This window comes from Harpia harpyja, chromosome 3, assembly GCF_026419915.1.
Source record: "Harpia harpyja isolate bHarHar1 chromosome 3, bHarHar1 primary haplotype, whole genome shotgun sequence".
NCBI lineage: Eukaryota > Metazoa > Chordata > Aves > Accipitriformes > Accipitridae > Harpia > Harpia harpyja.
In genome coordinates this window covers 41,276,106-41,294,913 of record NC_068942.1, presented here as the reverse complement: position 1 = coordinate 41,294,913, position 18,808 = coordinate 41,276,106, and the positions used below count along the sequence as shown (strand labels likewise).

At 39.6% G+C, this 18,808-nt stretch overlaps 1 protein-coding gene across 1 annotated transcript in view; it reads left to right on the top strand.

Annotated features, from left to right (window-relative positions):
- SPTBN5 (spectrin beta, non-erythrocytic 5) overlaps positions 1-18,808 on the top strand; it is a 108,053-nt gene that overhangs the window by 6,011 nt on the left and 83,234 nt on the right. The window contains exons 2-14 of the mRNA XM_052782177.1: positions 438-553; positions 1,569-1,649; positions 2,654-2,770; positions 5,322-5,489; positions 6,763-6,882; positions 7,701-7,858; positions 8,730-8,958; positions 11,356-11,987; positions 12,983-13,121; positions 14,551-14,783; positions 15,225-15,378; positions 16,271-16,471; positions 17,633-17,839. Of these exons, the coding sequence (XP_052638137.1) occupies positions 2,660-2,770; positions 5,322-5,489; positions 6,763-6,882; positions 7,701-7,858; positions 8,730-8,958; positions 11,356-11,987; positions 12,983-13,121; positions 14,551-14,783; positions 15,225-15,378; positions 16,271-16,471; positions 17,633-17,839 (2,352 nt within the window). The 5' untranslated portion in view covers positions 438-553; positions 1,569-1,649; positions 2,654-2,659. The remainder of the gene's footprint in view (positions 1-437; positions 554-1,568; positions 1,650-2,653; positions 2,771-5,321; positions 5,490-6,762; positions 6,883-7,700; positions 7,859-8,729; positions 8,959-11,355; positions 11,988-12,982; positions 13,122-14,550; positions 14,784-15,224; positions 15,379-16,270; positions 16,472-17,632; positions 17,840-18,808) is intronic.

Here is an 18,808-nt window from a genome sequence, read left to right as displayed (position 1 = left end):
TGCCCTGTCAGCAGCAGGTATCTGTGCACATGAGCTTCCTCAACGCAGTGACTGGCAATTCATTTGCTGTATCCCAATTTAACCACTTGGGAATTGGTCTCATCTTTGTACCCTCTGCTGTGCTTTCATTTTCAGACTCCATTGTCGGGTTCAATTTCCCAAGTAAGAATTCCTTTAGAAAAGCAGCCTGTGATCAGTCAAAGCCTTCAGTACAACTGTGAAAGACGCTCTTTACCAAAGCATCAGTATGGTGGATGACTGTTTTCACTGCTTTATAGCAATTTTGGTGCAGTTCATACATGATTTTTGAGCATAAGAATTGGACAAGGCCTGTGACAACCTTTACTCATAGTGTTCTGATGGGTTATTTCCTTCAGATCAGATGAAAGGTTCATAGGTAGATCATAAATGCTTGGTCTCTGTTCCCGAATTCAAAGGTCGCTTTGCATGAAAACAGTGAGCTGAACTAGGAATAGGAGTGGATCGACAACTGAAAGTCATTCTCCAGAATGACCGACTGCTGAATGTTAGAAAGGAGTTCCTCCAAACCTGAGTAAGTCCTTTTTTTTAATGTTCTTTGATCTTTTTTTCTGTAATGTATCATTATAGCCAGATTTGGTTCTTAGCAGTGCCTTTGTATCCTGCAAAGGCAGATAATCTATTACAGATCTGTCTTCAGGTAATCACCTACCAATACAGAGAGCATTTCTAACTTAATTTAATAAAGCAGGTGAGCTGTTGCGCGAGGCAGTAGCTCAACAAATAAGCTTCCTTTGCACCTAAATGAAATCAGTTTGGTCATTGTTTAGGGTGGCTGCAATGCTTGAATAACAACTCTTTTAAAAAAAAGGAGCCCACAGACATTCTGAAAACCATTTGGCAAATTCAGAAATGGCATTATGATATGGGTTAACTATATGGGGTTTATTACATGGGAGTGAGTTAATATCACCCCTCTGGCAGGGAAAGGCAATTCTTTGAATATCTGCTCTCCACATAGAGGAAGTAGGCAGTGCTGAACTAGCCCAAAAGATAAGAAAATATTGTGAGGAGAATCTTAATAGTTTTATTTCAAACTTTGCTAAATTCTTATTTTTATAAGGCTTTCATCTATGGTTGTCATCCTTCCCTGTGTTGCCGCTGAACTGCCAGGCTTCAATGCTGTCCCTGTTTTGCAGAAGTCAAGCACTGGGGGTTAAGAAACAACTGCCAAAAAAAAAAAAAATGCAGTAACAAATCATTGCTTCTGCACTTCTTGCACCTTTTCATCTTGTAAAATGGCAAAATTCTTCATATTTATTAGAGCACAGAAAAATATCAGGCAAGCAACTTTCCATTTGCAGTGGCTGCTGTTGCTAGTTCCATATTGCTGTCTTCTCACACAAGGACAGATAATGTTTTTTTTCAGTAACTTAGGTTTTATGAATTAAAAGGGCACAGAGCCCAGAAGAGCTCAGAACTGGGCCTTTGTGAAATGGACGCAGAATATTTGGGAAGCAGGTCACCCTGCTCCACAACTCCACAGTTTGTCAGAGGTTTTAATTTTTCATTCCCTTCTCTCTTTGCAGTGGGTTGACAGCAGCAGACACCTCTCTCCTCTTCCACCATTACAACAGGTTTCTTGGTTTTGCAACTAGGCTGATATCCAGGTAATACTTATAATTATGGCAGTAGTCCAAGCAGATGATGTTTGGTCACTAAAGATATCTGTAGCTATGGATCTTACACTGATTTTTCTTAATTTTTTTTTTTTTTTAAGTGATTCTCTTGCCTTCATAACAGCGAGGTCACTGCTGTTACAGATTTATACCATAAGCCAAATGACTCTAGAAGAGTTGTTCAGTTGAGCTGAAATCCGGCTTATGGTGTTGCAGACCCTAAAGGGAAGACTGCTCCTTTCTAATCTTCCTGAATGTTCAGCTTGGATGCTGTATTGAATTATAAGCCTGATATTTCACTGATATAGATGAGGCAGACAAGTCTGTGACAGCCTGAGGAAAAGGAATAACGCTTCCTGACTCCCAGTCTAGGACCTTGTCCATGTGATTATGGACCTGTGTCACATCCTTACAATGACAGATATGCAAAAACTGAACTCATGAAAGAACCAAGTTAGTTCCATTTCCTTTCTAAACAGCTATTTGATTTCTGTTGGAAATAGTGTGGTCTGAAAGCCAACAGCAGCATCTCAACCATTCCTCAGAGAACATAACACACTTTCAAGCACTTCATTGGAGTGATTTGTAGATGCCTTTTTCTGACAGGGTCTAAGATCAGTTCTCTGTCATGTGCTTCCAGCACACCCAAGAAAGTTATTGACAGCTTTCAGATTATGGTGCTCCTCATGGGATCAAGTGACTTGGGAGAAACTGAAAGAAAGTAAAGCTGCACAGATACTTATCACATTTTCATCCTGAAACTAGAGATGCATTTTAAAAGGGAGAAGTCAAGTAAGTTAAAAATAAAGTTGAGTGAAATTAAAGTGCAAAGTACAAGCAAAAGGAGATTAAGGTAATATACTGGGCAGGGTATTGAATCTCATACCTGTTGGGGCTGGGTTCCATACATACACTGGGCACGTTATTGCTTTTTGTAGCTGGCCAGGCAGATCTCTTCAGCACTGAGCACCTCACTGGAGTTTCTGACTTCCTAGGTGACCATGGGTACCGAATATGAAAAAGATCACATCAAAAAGCTGCAGGAGCAGCGTATGTCCATGCAAAAGAAAACCTTCACCAACTGGATGAACAATGTCTTCTTCAGGAATAATGTAGGTAGCTCCATGAATTTGGGGATTTTTTTCTGGCTTTTATTTTCTTTATTTCACCCACTGCATTCTTTTTTTTATGTTATTATTTACACATTTTTCCTGAGTGTTGTCATTACACATACATGCAAGCAAGGAAGGCTTTGATTAACCAGAATGCTCCAGCCTTTATCTTTTACCTTACATCTGTTCCCATTGCCCATGTTACCATTCTTCCCTGAAATCGGGGTTCAGTTTGGTTGACTATATAACCCTGTCATATTGTGATGTCCACTGTAACTTGGTGATCATCTCAGAGGAAGATCTTTATTTGCTCTTCTTTTCCCTGTAAGTAAAGTATCTGCAGATGTCTGGATTTCCCCAAACAATGCTCAATTCTTAATTGCAGGGCCAAAATTTAAGACTTTCTGCTTTGTCTAATCAGTCCAGCTTGAGCTGCTGCTCAATGGCTCTGAAAAAGTTGCCTTAAGTCTAGCAATTTCAGACATACCATGCAAGTACAGACCAGTTTGTTTTCAGTAAGTCTCAGACTTCCAAAGAACTTCAGAGCTAGTGTACAGTTGATTTGTGTGTGCAAGGTAATTCCACCATATTCCAAAAGTCTCCAGACTTACTGCAGATAAACTCACTTCAGGCACTAATGATGTAGCTGTGTCACAGGAGGGTATTACATCATCCAAAACCAATTCCCTTTTCTAGAGTCTGTAGTTGATATTAACAAAAATGGACCTTGGTGACACCAAGCAGGACCAGGCCTCTTGGTTCCATTCTAGCTCATCACCGTTATATGATGTTTCAGTACTAGATGCAATTTTTTCAGTGTAATGTTTTAAGCTGGTGATTGGTGCAAAGGCAGCCTCAGAGCACAACAAACTTTGAAATTTATTTTTCTTACCATGAGAGAACTGCAAAACACATTCTCATTTTGCCACCTGCAGAAAGTTAGGTTTTTATGGTGTAGGAAATTATTTCTGTTTAGCTACAGATAAATATATATACTTTCTCATTTTAAAGCTACCTTCAAGTTCAAAGATTAAAATGTCAGTCTTAACTTCCTGCACAGTACTTGTTCATGTATCATAAAAGCACAGGGAAAAAAGCCTGTGAGAGCTTTCCAAACCATATACAGTAAGAAATCGTGCAGAGACTGACCGCTTATCTAGGTCTTCTCAGCAATGTAGTCTCAGCTTTTCAACACACACTTCAACGTGATTGGATCGTACTACAGGACACTGCAGTATTCTTAGTTGCACTGTTGACTACTTCAAGTCTAGCACTAAGGATGCTATTGGATTGAATTTGTTAAGCAATCTGTGATTGGTATCTTTATGAGAAGAATGATGCAACAAAGGTATTAAAACTATTGCTGGGTGAGGCATAAAGCAGATATATGAAGACTGTGTCTTCACAAATATAGATGGAACTATTCTTCACTTATAAGTGAAGAATAAGTGTCACAGAACTTTTTTTATGGTAATATACTGTAGGCAGAATTTTAAGTTTATTTAATATGCAAAGAGAAATAAAGTTGGCAACTAAACAAGGAGTTTTTCATGGAGATAATCAGTCAGAGAAAGTTGTGAATTCTTGTTCCACACACAGTACAGACTTAGAGTCTCTCTAAGTTGCTTTTACACTTTCAGTGTTTTCTTCTTTCTCTGGAAAAAAAAATCTGTTAAACTGATTAATAATTGGTCAGGAATGAAAAAGCGCATGTCTGTTACTTGTCCTTTTTTTCCCCCTACATGTAACTATTCTCTGAATTAAAAAAGCTACTACTTAACTTCAGATTTTTTTTTTTTTTTCTGAAGACAAAAAGATTATTTACTGTGATTTCAGAATCACAGTAAATTATTGTTGGGTGTGTGGTATGGTTTTAATGTCACTTCTTGATGGCTAGTGGCATAAGGCCAAAAGGAAACGCCCAAGGCAAGTTCTTGTTAGGTCAGAGTACATACTATGTCATGTTGTATCACCTAAGCACTGGGTGACCTCACTACTGGCAGCAATGAAATACATTTTTTTGTAAAAGATCTTAATCTTTTGCTTAGTGTGAGACTCTGGCTAAAAATATGGAGACTTTGGGTGGTAGCACAGGTCTAAGCAGGACGTAACAGACTTGGTTGAGACTGTAGAGTAAAACCAGAGTCATTGAATGGGATTATCAGCTCAATTTTTAAATGAAATGCATTGCTCAGAATAAAAAGTTGAAAAGATTCATTTGAATTGAAATAAAAAATGTCAGCACTTCCATAATGTTTGATTTTGAAAATGTTGAGGGGGTTTTTTATTTTTCAAAATCCCCTGCTTTTTTCTTTATTTGCGCAGTTGTGAGTTGTTGGGTTGTTTTACTTCACCCTACTTTCATAAATAATGTCAGTCCTCCTGCAAATCCATTTTTTGTGAATTAAGATTCATCACTTTTTGCATATATGCACTGACATACAGAAGACTCAGTGAAACAGCGAGAAAGTGTTTGTTTAGTATTGGAAGTAGAGGGTTCTGTGGGCCATATGTTCAGCCAGAGCCTGTATTGTTTGACTGGTCTTTGCAGGTAAAGGTTGTGATAGAAGATATTTACACAGACTTGAAGGATGGCATCTCTCTCATGCAACTCCTGGAGCTGCTCTCTGGAGAAGCTTTGCCCAGACCAAACCGGGGAAAGATGAGAGTGCATTTTCTAGAGAACAATAGCAAAGCCATCACATTTCTGAAATCCAAGGTCAGTTAACATTGATATTAGAGATTGCAACATCTTATGTATGTTACTAACTAATTATAGTATTATGTTCTTTATAATTTTCCCCTCTAATACACAATAAGATATTCTTTGAAGACAGGCCAGGGGTTTTAGTAAAAGAAAAAAAAGTAATCAGATTTGAATTTCTTTGTTATTTGAGTAACTTGACTTATAAACAGCTAATGTTCCCCCAGAACAAGTCACACCTAAATGAAAATGTACTGCATTTCTATATCCTTCTAGATGTTATGTTCTCCCAGATGTTGGGGGAGAGCAAACACCATTAGGCAAAGGTTGAAGCTAGCTGGTATAAAAATGGAGATTTTTAGATCTCTGATTCTAACAGTTGCAAGTCATTGCAGTGGGTTTATTTATTGCAGTTGTGCATCCTCATTTCAGCTACAAATTAGTATGTAGGGTTTTTTTCTTTTCCAAGCAAACATTTTACTGTAGACCTCTCTGGAAAATCATCACGCAAAACTCTGTGCTATGTATTCCAAAGGAGCAGAAGGGTTTCATTGCAGTAGATGTGGGAAAGTATATAATGTCTGGATTTTTGCTAATTACAAAACAAATGCAATACAGCACAGGGCTCCATCTAATACATGCCTGCTAAGGGTACACACCGTGTAAGGCCCAGTGGTACGTGCACACCCAGGCTCTGCCGGCCGAACCAGCCAACCATCACTTGTCACATGAGTCCAGCCTCCAGAGAGGGGATCATGCAGATAGCAGGAGCCAGTATAGTGTGCTCAGACTTCTTGAAGAGATACTGCTTTGTTGGCATGAACTACAACCTGCTTGCTGCTCAAGTAATACTGGAGAAGACAGTCATGGCTTGTTCAGTAGGATGTTTGTACTGTTTGGTGAGCCCAGAAGCTGACTAGCTGGCTGGAGACCAGAGGAGGTGGTCTCCAAGTTTGCCCTGCCATCACTCCTTTGGAGGAAAGGAGCACTGAATTGTGTTTCTTTCCTCTCCTTAACCACCAGTTTTCAAAACCCATAGAGGAACTTTAAATCTTTGAGACCACCATCACTTTGCCAGGGTTTTGCTGAAACTCATCCTTGGTGCATGTGAGAGCTAGGGTGAACATGGGAGCTTGCAGGTATACAGACAAATGAAGATATCACGTAAAACCAGTTTCCTTAAGAAAACAGCCTGAACACTCTCTTCGATAACAGCTTGTTACACAGATATCTCCTTCAGAGAGCTGGACATGAGTACTTTTATGCTGAACGGATATTGGTTTATTAGCAGGTACAAGTAAAAGTGATTGGTCCTGAGAATATTGTAGATGGTGACAGAACCTTAATCCTGGGACTTATCTGGATCATTATACTTCGATTTCAGATTTCGTCTATCAAACTTGATAAGGTAAAACAGTGTCTTTGTCTTTTTGCCTGATTAGAGTGTTTCAGAGACTTTGTAGAGTTTCAGGCTGGCAAGGTCCATTTTGATGATGTTTCCCGACCATTTTGATCATGTAGATCTTATAATATTACCCAGTCACTCAACCAACAATTTCTAAAAGCAATTGAATCCGTTTTATAGTTTCTCAAAGAGACAGAAAACAGTAACTTCAAGGTAGATAGGATAATCATGTTCCTCACTCTCTTCCATAAACTTTTGACTGGCTTTTGGCTTCAGGAAGAATTTCTCTGAAGACAGTTCTCTCTAGATTTGAACTGCATGCTGCTCCTTTGCTTTTTCCCTGAAGAAAAGTATTCTTTTTAAAATTATATAACATGTACTCTGAGTACATGAAAGATAAGATCCTACGAAGGTATTATTAAATCAAAGTTAGTAATTTCTAACATTAGACCTGGATACATTATATTTTGTTTCTGAGTTCTAGTTCACAGTTAAGGAAGCAGATAAACTGAGCTTTGCTTTCCACTTGATTTCTACAAACCTTGCAGAAGAGAAATATTTTAAAACTTTTTAACACCTGCATTTCATGTTATAATTTCTGAGTTCTTTCAATTCACTTTTACTTTCAAAAAACCTTCTACTTTCATGTTAAATCATTCTACCTTCATGGCAGATACAATCTGCAAGTCATAACTTTGAGGGGATTTGTGAATAGGACAGAAGTAATACAAAGTGGTCTTTGGGAACATAAGTGTAAACCCACTGATGCTACTTCCATATATTGTTCACACTGATTTTTCTTTCCCCTGGTCTCTTCACAGGAAGAATTTGGAGGCAAAGCTGATGTTCTGTTTGCCAACGAAGCCTTATTACTCTGGTGTCAGCATAAAACTGCCAGCTATTCCAACGTGAATGTGAAGGACTTCTCCAAAAGCTGGAGTGATGGGCTGGCATTCAACGCACTCATACATGCTCACAGGTAAGATCTGATGGGTCAGTTCAGGAGGAGTTGCTCATTGCTGTTTCTAGCTCTGGCACAAGTTGTTCCAGGGTCTGAATTACAAGTATTTGTCAAGAAACTGTCAAATTCTCTCTTTGCCCTTTCTTACTGAAGACTCTCCTTTCTTAAATGGATATTCTCTCTCTGAGGAAGGAAGTACCAAAAGCTCCTGCTTGATAGTTCCTTTAGTTGGGCATAAAATCGAATTTCCAAGGGAATATCACACATCTGAACAACGCTGCCCATTATTTGGTCTTAGCTCCTCAGTCACGTTCCCATTGCTCTTTTTCAGAAGTTATTATTTTAGAGACTGGTTTTGTTGTATGACTTTGTGAACATGTATACCTTCTGGTTCAGTTGTAACAGAATAAGCAACCTCTCAGGCTCTTTCTTTCTCCCTTCTCTGGCCCTCTGAAAAAGTGTGAAGAAAACAGCCCAAGGCAGGAGAGAGAAACCACCTGGGAGAATCTTGAACATTTCTTCTCCCATTAACATCTTCTGACAACATACCATGGTGGGATCCTGTAACTTTCCCAGCTGGGATTCACCTCCCTTTTCAGAATTGCCTCTCTAGTGGGCTTTGGTTTTCACCCATCAGTGAAGAGGCAAAATAAGTGAAGGGCAGAGATTTGCTGGGGCTGGTACTTCAATTGCATAAGGGACAATTTTCTTCCTGCTACATAGGCAAGGGGCAATACTCTTGAATGAAGCTCAGGGTCAGACAGAGTAATTTCAGCATTAATGTCACATTCCTTAGTCTTATAAACAGTTTATTGTTTATAATCTGGAAGAATTTATGACAAACATAAATCTTTCTTCCTTTCCACGCTTTGTTCTTCTCCTTGCCCAGGCCTGATCTTATCAACTATAGCTTACTGCGGCAAGACCAGCCCATCAAAAACCTGAACAACGCCTTTGACGTTGCTGAGAAAGAGCTAGGAATCAGCAAACTGCTTGATGCTGAGGATGTGGCAGTACCCTACCCAGATGAGAGATCCATCATGACTTATGTGTCACTCTATTACCACTACTTCTCCAGACTTAGACAAGGCCAGACAATACAAAAGCGACTTACCAAAGTAAGTGCTTTGCTATCTTCAGAAGTTAAAAGTTAAATACGTAAAGCTAAATTTATGTTGGAAATGGGGGGGTTTTTTGTGCAAGTTCAACTTCCGGGACATTTGAACTGAATCAAATGGCACAGCCACTTGGAATAGCTTTTATTGTCACTTGAATCTTGAGAAGTGTCTGTAGACTCTCTGATCTCTAAAGGGGACTGCATTTATCTCACTGAAAATGAATCCCTTTTTGACCTCACAGCTTCTGTTTGAGAACTGATGAGGCTCCAAGGCAGCTTGAGGCATACAGATCTCATCAGTCTTGGAAGGATTACTGCTAGGCAAAAGCAGACCTAGTCAACAATTTTCTGATTTAATAGGAAAGATGATCCCTTATTCTATGAGACTACTTTGGATTTTTATTTCCTGTGAAAATCCTTATCCTTTCTTCATAACTCCTTAGTCAGGTGCAAAATGCAAAATGGGGGGGGAAGACATGAAAAACAAGGGAGTGCAAAAGAAGGGGGAAACACTCCTAGGGGGAAAAAAAAAACAAAACCCAAAGCTAAAAAAAACTTTTTTTCAGTTTCCACATATATTTTGTCTCGCATACAATCGTGAGTTATGTTAAAAACTATTTGCATCCTCTTGATGGAAAACTGAAGGAATTTTGTAGTTGTTCCACTGAGGACCACTTTCCTTAGGGAGAATTTCTTTTCAACATTCAGAATAATCTATTCTGGTTTTGTCAAAGATACAAAACAAATAGCCCACAGAAAACCTACACACCCAGGATGTGTTCTACGTGAACATCTGGATTCAGGGAACTGCCTGTGCAGTTGAGAGGGGGAATATATTGCTCAATGGGAAGTACAAAAATCCAAACTAAGCCTTCCCTGGTGGTGACAAGGTGAAAAGCTGTTGCAAAGCAGGGTGTGCTCAGCTAACAAAGTGGTCTGGGACAAGAAAAAGATGATCCCGAAACATGTATAAGTAACAGTGACATTCTCTGAAGAGAAGAAGTGTTAGATGAAAGCAGGACCTGGAATTTGGTCAAACAAAGACTCGGCATCAGTGAGGCAAGTGGGCAGTAGGATTTGACTGGTCTACACGTGAGTTGCTGGATTTTGGCCAGGAGACATTATTTTTCTTCTGATAAACCTGAAATAGTCCTTGAGTCAGCAAGCATAGATTAGAGGAACTCCAAGGATCAAATAGGTCATAACTTCTACATTGTGCGAAAAAACAGAAAGAGTATTTCTCACTCTGTCCTTTTTCAGTTCTTCTTGTTCTCCACTGTTTTTTCAATTTTGTATGGGTATGTTTATTCTTTCTTTTCTCTCTTTCCACTTCTTTTTCTCTCTTTGCCTCCTTCCCAATTTTTAGCCTGTCTCTAATATTGCGTTCCTGTCCTCCTGCATTTCTGACACACACAAACATTCAGAAGGAGAACAAAACAGATGTTAATCTCTTCATGTCCTTAGTCCCCTCAGATAGGCAGCTCTGAATTTACTAATAGGATTGGGAAGGGAAGCCTGAATGTGTCAAGGAAGCCTTCGAGTTCAGACTAAGTGTGTGACCAGGATGGCAGAGAGAATCAGCTTGGGGAGGTAAATCTCCTTTCCCCCTCCCATGTTGAGGTGACCATGCATTTGCTAGGATCTTTCAGCGAGAACTGGGTACGATGGCAGAAAATACAGAAGGGAGGCCTGATGTCACGGGCTGCTTTTCCTGCACTAAAGGTCGATGCTGTTTTACTCCTCTTCCAACACTGTGACACTTATTCATTGCCAAGTGCGCTTTCTGGTAGGTAAAAGCAGATTACCACTTGCAGGGATTGGGTCTTTGCTCAGTGCCACCTCCCTTACTAATCTGCCTGGCTGGAGCAGGTGGGCTCAGGGGAATGATAGCGGCAGACAACATTGTTCCACATTAAACCTGACATCTGCAGGAGGGCTACTAAGTTAGGGCAAGGAAAAATATAATACAAAGTAAAAAGGCAAAGATGGAGAAAAATGTAAAATGGAAAGAAAGGATGATTTCATTCTAACACTTCTTATTTTGTCATGGATTTCATTCTAAATGTTTGTTCCAGTGTTTACCTGAACTTGAAATAAAGGCAGGTCAGACCACAAATGAAACAGATAAATGTCCTAGACTTGGAAAATTAGTAATTATTTATCTGTGTTTTATGGAAGGTTATTCTAGGATTTTACTTGGCCTCAGATGTGACAGCTATCACCACATTGGTATAAAATGTGATGACTGTGGCAACCTGCTTGTTAAATACTATTTTCCTGACACATGTTCAACTATTTGAATCCTGAGCTTGGTTTATGAAGATGTTTTCTTTTCTGTTCACCCACCTTGCTTCATTCTGCTTCTTATGTGGCTTGTAACTTCATATTCCCATCACAGATCGTGTTCTTCCTGAAGGAGATAGATGACTTGAAGCTTCTATATGAGCAGATGGTCTCTGACCTCCTGAAATGGATTAAAGAGAAGGTGGAAGAACTGGATGACCGTCACTTCCCCAACTCTCTTCAGGAAATGTGGCTCTTTGTGGCCAACTTCAAGACCTTCCGCACTGTGGAGAAACCCCCCAAATATCAAGAGAAGGGCATGATTGAAGCTCATCTCTTCAACATCAGGACCAAGCAGAGAGCCAACAACCAACGGCCATACTTGCCCCCAGAGGGGAGGACACTGCAGGATGTGGAAAAGCACTGGATTATCCTGGAAAAGGCAGAGCACAACCGGGGAAAAGCACTGCAAGAGGAGATGCTGAGGCTAGAAAGGCTGGAACAGTTAGCCCAGAGGTTCCTGAAGAAGGCAGCACTGCGTGAGTCCTACTTGGAAGACATGAGGAAAGTGATTGGGAGGCAGGACTTCTGGCCGGAGAGCGCAGACAGGATGGAAGCTGCCAGTAAGAAGCTGGAAGCCATTGTGGCAGATGTACTCCCCAGGAGGGAACGCTTCACAGCTTTGGACGAAATGGCCACAGTCATCAGCCAGGAGAACTATCATGGCAAAGATCAAATTGTGAAGAAGTGAGTGACGGTCATGAGACAGTGTAGTGATGGAGGTTGTAATTAGTTGAAATTCTGTGGTGTGGTGGAAGAAAATGAATTGTAGCTATGAATCATAGTTCTGTTCCTCATGAGTAGAACCGGCAGGAATTTCTTCTACCTGTGAACAGTTTTAACAGATAGGACAAATGCTTCATCTTCTTTAAAATTTTAATTTTTTTTCTTGAATGGTCAAACCCTGAGACTGATTTCTGGTGAAAAATAGTTTTAAGATATTTTCATTATTTATGAAAATACTTGTTCTGCCAAAAATTCTATCTTCCATCAAAAATGCTTAGAGGGATAATTTTTTTTCCAAATCAACACATTTCTTTTTCAGTGTGTAGTTTGGGGAGATACAGATTAGTTAAGGCACAAAGTCTTCTCAGATTGACTCCAGTTTGGAGCAAATCTTGAGAAATTATGACTTCTCTGATTATCAATATAGCCTGATTTGGGAATGGCTAAGAATGCCATAGAAATAACTTCTCTTGTGGTATTTCAATGCTTTTCTAAGTTCAGACAAAATCAGAAACCTGTGGGAAAAGTAAGAAAAACAGTTATAAAAGAGTAAACCGAACTCTTTATGAGATCAGATTGTGACTCATGATATGGTTTAGATTAATTTTTTACTTTAAGTAGCCATTTAAAGATGACTACTTTTTTTCCCAAGCCTTTCCATTGTATCAAATGAAAGCAATGTAGGATGTCAGGTATGAGGATCCATAAAAAACATTGTCTAAATTAATAGAAGTCAATGACAGTTGATGTGCTAGTCAAAATTCCTTTCCGTGATCACGCTAATTAGAGAACAACATTGCTTTGACCTGTTTTGTGGTCGTGGTCTGTCCTCTTGCACTAGTGGCAAGAGTTGTGTGTGTTCCTTTAGCTCCCCTAAATCTGCAAGCACTGAGAATCTCCCAGTGCTGCCCAAAGTCTTTGGCCCAAATCGGTCATTTCTCTCCCTTCCTTTGTAGGCAAAACAGCATTTCAAAGCAATGGCAGGATCTTCTGGATCAGCTGCAGAGACGACAACAGTCCCTGGGTACAATGCAGGAAATTCTGGCCCTTCTGAGGGACATTGATGCCATTACAGAGGAGCTGAAAGAGCTGCAGGTACTGAGCCCTCTCCACCAGCATGCAGCTTGCACTGCTACCAGTGTGTGTCCCTAACCCCCCCACCATGTTCTAAGGACTGCCTGGTGCCAACAGAGGATAAGTCTATCACCTATAGAAAAAACACACCATTTTTACTTAGATGCCTAACTGTGCATTTCAGTTCATCATTGCAGGTAACTACATGAGAAAAAACAGGCTTTGCTACAGGGGCTCTCCCTAATCAGAAAGCCAGGTATGGTATTACAGGGAGTGCATCACAGGTTCAAGTTATGGAGTAAAATAAAGATGGGAAATAATATCACTTAAATTTAGAAGTGTAAAAGCAAAAGGGGAATAAAACAGCCTCCTGTTCCCATTCCACATAATTCTTCTTAATTACCTTCTGAAAGTACTCCAGTGATTATACAGGTGGCAACTAGCTCAGGCATATGTCTGGCTTTCAAGTATCTAAACTTGTGAGAGAGAAAAGTTCCATTGTAAATGCACAGTGATTGCTTTTAGCAAGAATTTCCAAGTGTTACCAGAATGTCAGAGCCCAAAGTCTTCTCTTTAGCAGAGGAAATAACTGGTTTCATATTGATTTTGTAATGGTAGGAAGTATATATACATTCTTTGGTCTTGCCTTGTCTTATTTAAAGACAAAAAAAATCCTTACGACTACAGGTTGCCTTGTACCTAAGTTGAAAGAGTCAACATGTTATATGAAGTTGTGAATTTCAAATTAAAGATAAGAGCTATCTGTAAGTTATGAATCTTTCTCTCCCAGTGTTAGTAAGCAAAGAACACCTAATGGTGGTAATGTTGGAACCAGGATAGCCTGAGGATATGGGAGAAGATTGGTAATGAAAGATAACATCCTAAAATAGGATTAATAATGGTGTACATTGATAACAGTTAGAAAGAAGACAGACTTTTAAGCACTTGGTACCTTCATCAGCCACCAATTAAATGCTATGCAGTACTTGCTTTCATTATTTAGATAGCAAAGGCAAGTAAGTTCCTGAAACAAAGAAACATTGCAGTCCAATCATACCATGAAATGGGGTATTGTAGAATTTTCCAGACACAGACTGTGAATCAGTCTGCCTACAGATGGGTGTATAGCAAAGGGCTATTCCTTGCACCTATGAATTCTGAGACCTTGAGTGCTTAATCAGTAAAAATAACTTCAGTGTGAAAACAGATGCTTATTTGAAGAGACCATTACTTGCACTGCAGTAGGTAGAAACTCTGGGTTGTTGCCATTAGCTTGTGAAATTGAAAGAAAGGTATGATTACTCTAATTAGGCAGCTTTTCAGCTTTACCTAGCTGATACCATTCTTTTACATTTAGAAGCTATGAGAGTTGACAGGAGCCTTTCAACTGATTTCTTTGTACTGAGCCCCTGGATGCATTCTCTGCCAATGCCTTTTGTTTTGTTTGCAGGTGCTAGTGAATTCCCAGGACTGTGGGAAGCAGCTTCTGGAAGTAGTAGATTTGTTGCAGAAGCACAACTTGGTTGACTCGCAGATCTCTTCCTATGATGATAGATTGACACACATCACCCAGAGGACAGCAGAAATCAGCAAGGACAGCACAGTTAAACCAGAAGTGCTTTATGCAAAAGTTCAGATGCTTCGTCAGCTGTATCAGAACCTTACAGCTCTGAGCAAGTCACGGTAGGGCTGTGTTTATGGCTCTGTTCTTCCTGATTAGGATGGTCAATCACTCCCTTAATCAGAAGAAACACCTTCCCAGCATTTGAAATTTTTCATTTCTCCATTTATAGAGACATAATGCAAGCAACTTGAGTGTCTTGATTGCAGTTGACTGAAAGAGATCACTCACTTTCATAGATGAATAGTTTCATTCTCAGCATTTATTATGACTTGCTGTATGTGAAGTCTGAATAGCATGTGGATATCTCCTCATCTCCTAGAGGAAAAGGGAAATGTAATTTTGTGTCCTTTGTCTTCTTCCATGAATAAATTAGTCTATGACAAAGAGAAATTAAAGGCATTCAAATTCTGGATTTTCTAAATTCTTCTTTGATTATGCTACCATTGTCTCCATGGGATCCTAATTCTGACTGAGATATACTGTTTGTTTCTTTGTTTCAGAAAAGCTCAACTAGAAGAGGCTTTGAAGCTTTTTGAATTCTTCCGTGACTGCAAAGAAGAAGAATTGTGGATCTCTGAAAAATGGAAGCTAGCAAGAACGACAACATTAGGGAAAGATGTCAGCCAGATTACAGCCTCTATTCAGAAGCATAAGGTATCTTTCTTTGCTGATGGTGCCTTGTCTTTGTATTATAGCAAGATCTTAGAACATCTATGTCCTTCAGTTCAGTCAGTGCAGCACTTATAAGCAAGCTGTCAACTGCTTGTTATCTCAAGTGTCATGACTACTGTTTGGAACTTTAAAAAGAAGTATGGGGTAGGGATTTTTTCCCAAGAGGGGAAAGAAAGGGTAGAGAAGGAATACGCTTCATACTAGACTAGAAGTGCAGCTTCTAGTGAAGACACTGGGCTCTGTATTAGCTCACTTTAGATGGGAGGGAGAAAAGGTTGCTAGTTTTTGTTTTTCCCACCTACCTTTGCTGGCCAAGAGAGATGTTGGGAAGGTAAGAGATGGTGAAAAGAAGACAGATATCAGCAGGCAGGATGGATAACATTGTGTGAGCTTACAAATCTGTTACCACATTCCCTAAGAGCTTGCTATGGACTAATATCAGAAGTTTAGCTATATGACCTACTGCCTTCTTATGGCAAAGAATCACTGTGAACAAGTGAAGAGACCTGTGGACTTGAGAAAAAGTGAAACAGGAGCCTCTTCTGTAATTTTAATATACATTTGTGTGCATCTGTTTGTGTATTTGTTGCTTCTGGAAGGTATAAGACAGCTGAATTTGTGGATGACAAACAAGTATCTCCTTCAGAGAAGACTGCATAACAATCTTCACATTAAAGGCAAAAAGTAGGACAGTAACTTGTGTGTGTGGAGCCAAGGGGCAATCATCTCAGGGCTCAGGGAAAAGTCATAGGCATGGATAAGGCACAGGGTTCTTGGAAACATATGTATTACAGTAGTGGAGAATAGGACCCCCTCTTTGCTTTCAGCTGGTGGGGAGTGAGTTGTGCTGACATGTCTCCTACCCTTCCGCTAGGCTCTCGAAGCAGAGTGCAATTCCCACAGGGCCATATGTGCAGATGTGATGAGGAGGGGCTGGGAGGTGAGCCAGAAGAACCTTGTGCGCCAGGAGGACATTCTGAGGCAGACAGACAACCTCCAAAAGTTGTGGCAGCAGCTCCAAGATGAGGTGGCTGATCGCAAAAGCCGCCTGCAGGCAGCAGCTCTCATCAAACAGGTAAGCAGGGCTCTGCTGTGGTGTCTGGTATGGGGGACACAGGTGTGGCTCAGTTCTGCCCCATGCCCCCACATGCAGGGCAACAGTGGCAGGATGCCTTCAAGTGTTGTCTTCAAAAAGATCTCTGGCAGCAAAGTCTCAACCTCCTGCAAGCCAGCCAGGCAGAAGATTTGAGCAGCTGCGAGTTGCTCTAAGTTAAAAATGCTAAAGGAAATAGCTCACATAATAGTGCTGATGCAGTCTTTTTTGAGGGTGGGATGTAGGTAGCTGTGTGACATTTTTCTACCCTGAAAAAAACCCCAAAACCAACAACAAAAGAAACATGCCGTAAGACTTGGATCAACCATGAACTTCCCAAAGCCAGGGAAATATTTGACCCTGCCATTCTGATCTACACTTTTACACCTACAAACATTCATACATCTGCAAATAAAGAGCTCTTATAAAAGCAGCATTCACAAATCACATAACATTATCTCAGGTATTCTTATTCTCCCTTTCCTAAGTTTTTTACTCAGTCTTTTGTTCCCATGAGACACTTGAACAAAACTTAACAGCTTTGTTCTTGACAAAGTCTAAATTACCTCTTCTGTCTAGTAAGTTTAACATTATTATGGTGGTTTAGTTCTTTTTCCTTCACTACTATGGGTTTTCTTTTTTTTCTGTTGTACTTTTATTCTGTATCTCAAAATCTTGTTTTGCTTTTTTACAACCATATCCAGGCAGACTGCAAATTCTGGAAAAAAGGAGAAGGCTTTTGTTGTAGACCGAGTTCATTGTTGGACCATTCCTTAGAACCTTTAGAAAATATCTGTTGGAATTACATGGTGCCTACCAACATAGTACATTTTGGGTTCCTTTTACTGCTGCTATTAAGCACCATAAAGTTTTAGTTGGTTAGGATGTTTTCAAGAGTTATATAGGCAATCCTTGAATCTGTTTACTAACTGTGATTCTGTGAATTACCTGTGCTTGATGTGATCATGAAATACATCACAGATTTAGAGCTATCTTGTTCATAGTTTTCAAAACACCTGGAAGTAACCTTATAGCTACAGATCTAATGGCGTTTGTCCTTATTCATAATTTTCAAAAGAGGAAGGACCTGGATATAATACCTTCAGGATGAAACCAAGTGTTTTCTTCCCTGTGCTCCTTCAGTACTTTGCTGACATCGATGAAGCAAATTCATGGTTGAGAGAAAGGCAGCCCCTTCTGGCCAGCAAGGACTATGGAAAAGATGAATCGAGTGCTGAAGCGCTGTTGCATCGTCACTTGCGCCTGGAGAAGGAGATTGCAGCCTACTCCTCTGAGATGAGACGCCTGAAAGAGCAGGCTGACATTGCAGCAGAGCAAGCTCCAGCTGCAGTAAGTAGACAAGGGGTTGTGTCACATTTTGTTGAAGAATGTAAATGAAATGTTTTTTAATTATGTAAAATATTTTTATTTTGCCAGAATAGAATATTCCAAATGACATAAACAATAGCAATTTTAATTTAGAAGAAATTTTTAATTAGAATTGAGGCAAATTTTTAGATGACAAAGTTGTTCATTGGCCATTCGTAGCCCACCTAGTTAGTGTTCTGTGAAATGCTAGAAATACATTCATCTACATTAGTTCCCTCTACTGCTCCTCACAAAAACCTTCTCACTCTTTATTCTCATAACCTTACTAATTTCAATCAGCTTTAAAAAGCAGACATTTAATCTAAACATCTTTACAAATTCTTTCTGCATCCTAATGTAGTGATGAACCATCCCACAGCTCCAGGAGGAATTCATACCATGCCAGGATGGATGTTTAAGGCACATGGGATGAAGTCAACCTCTGCAGATGCCCCTCTTTTTCACTGACTAGAAAGGGAACTTTTGACCTGAGATCAGCTCATTTGACAACAGAAATCAGGGGAGATGAACGACATATTTCATAGCTTGCTTATTTCAGACTTCTATGATGACTCAATGTTTAGCCAAACCAGTTTGAGAGCTACGAGCACCACTTTAGGTCTTTCCTTTACCTCATCATTCCAACATTAATTTTTATTAGAACAAAAATTGTATTGCTTTGTTATTAAACATGAAAAAGCATGTGACAAGATGGTATCGATGTGTAAATAAAAGAATTTATTCACTAGGACACTCACAGGCTTTGAAACTGGAAATGTTCAGGTACTAAAACATCACCACAAACAGAACTGTGAGCACAGTCAATTTCTTGGTTTGATGGCAATTTTAAAAATTTAAAAAAAAAACCAAACCAACTTTGATGTGGGCACAAAATGAGAATTTTTACTGAATCAATATATTTTAAAATGAGCTAAATGAAACTTCTTCTTT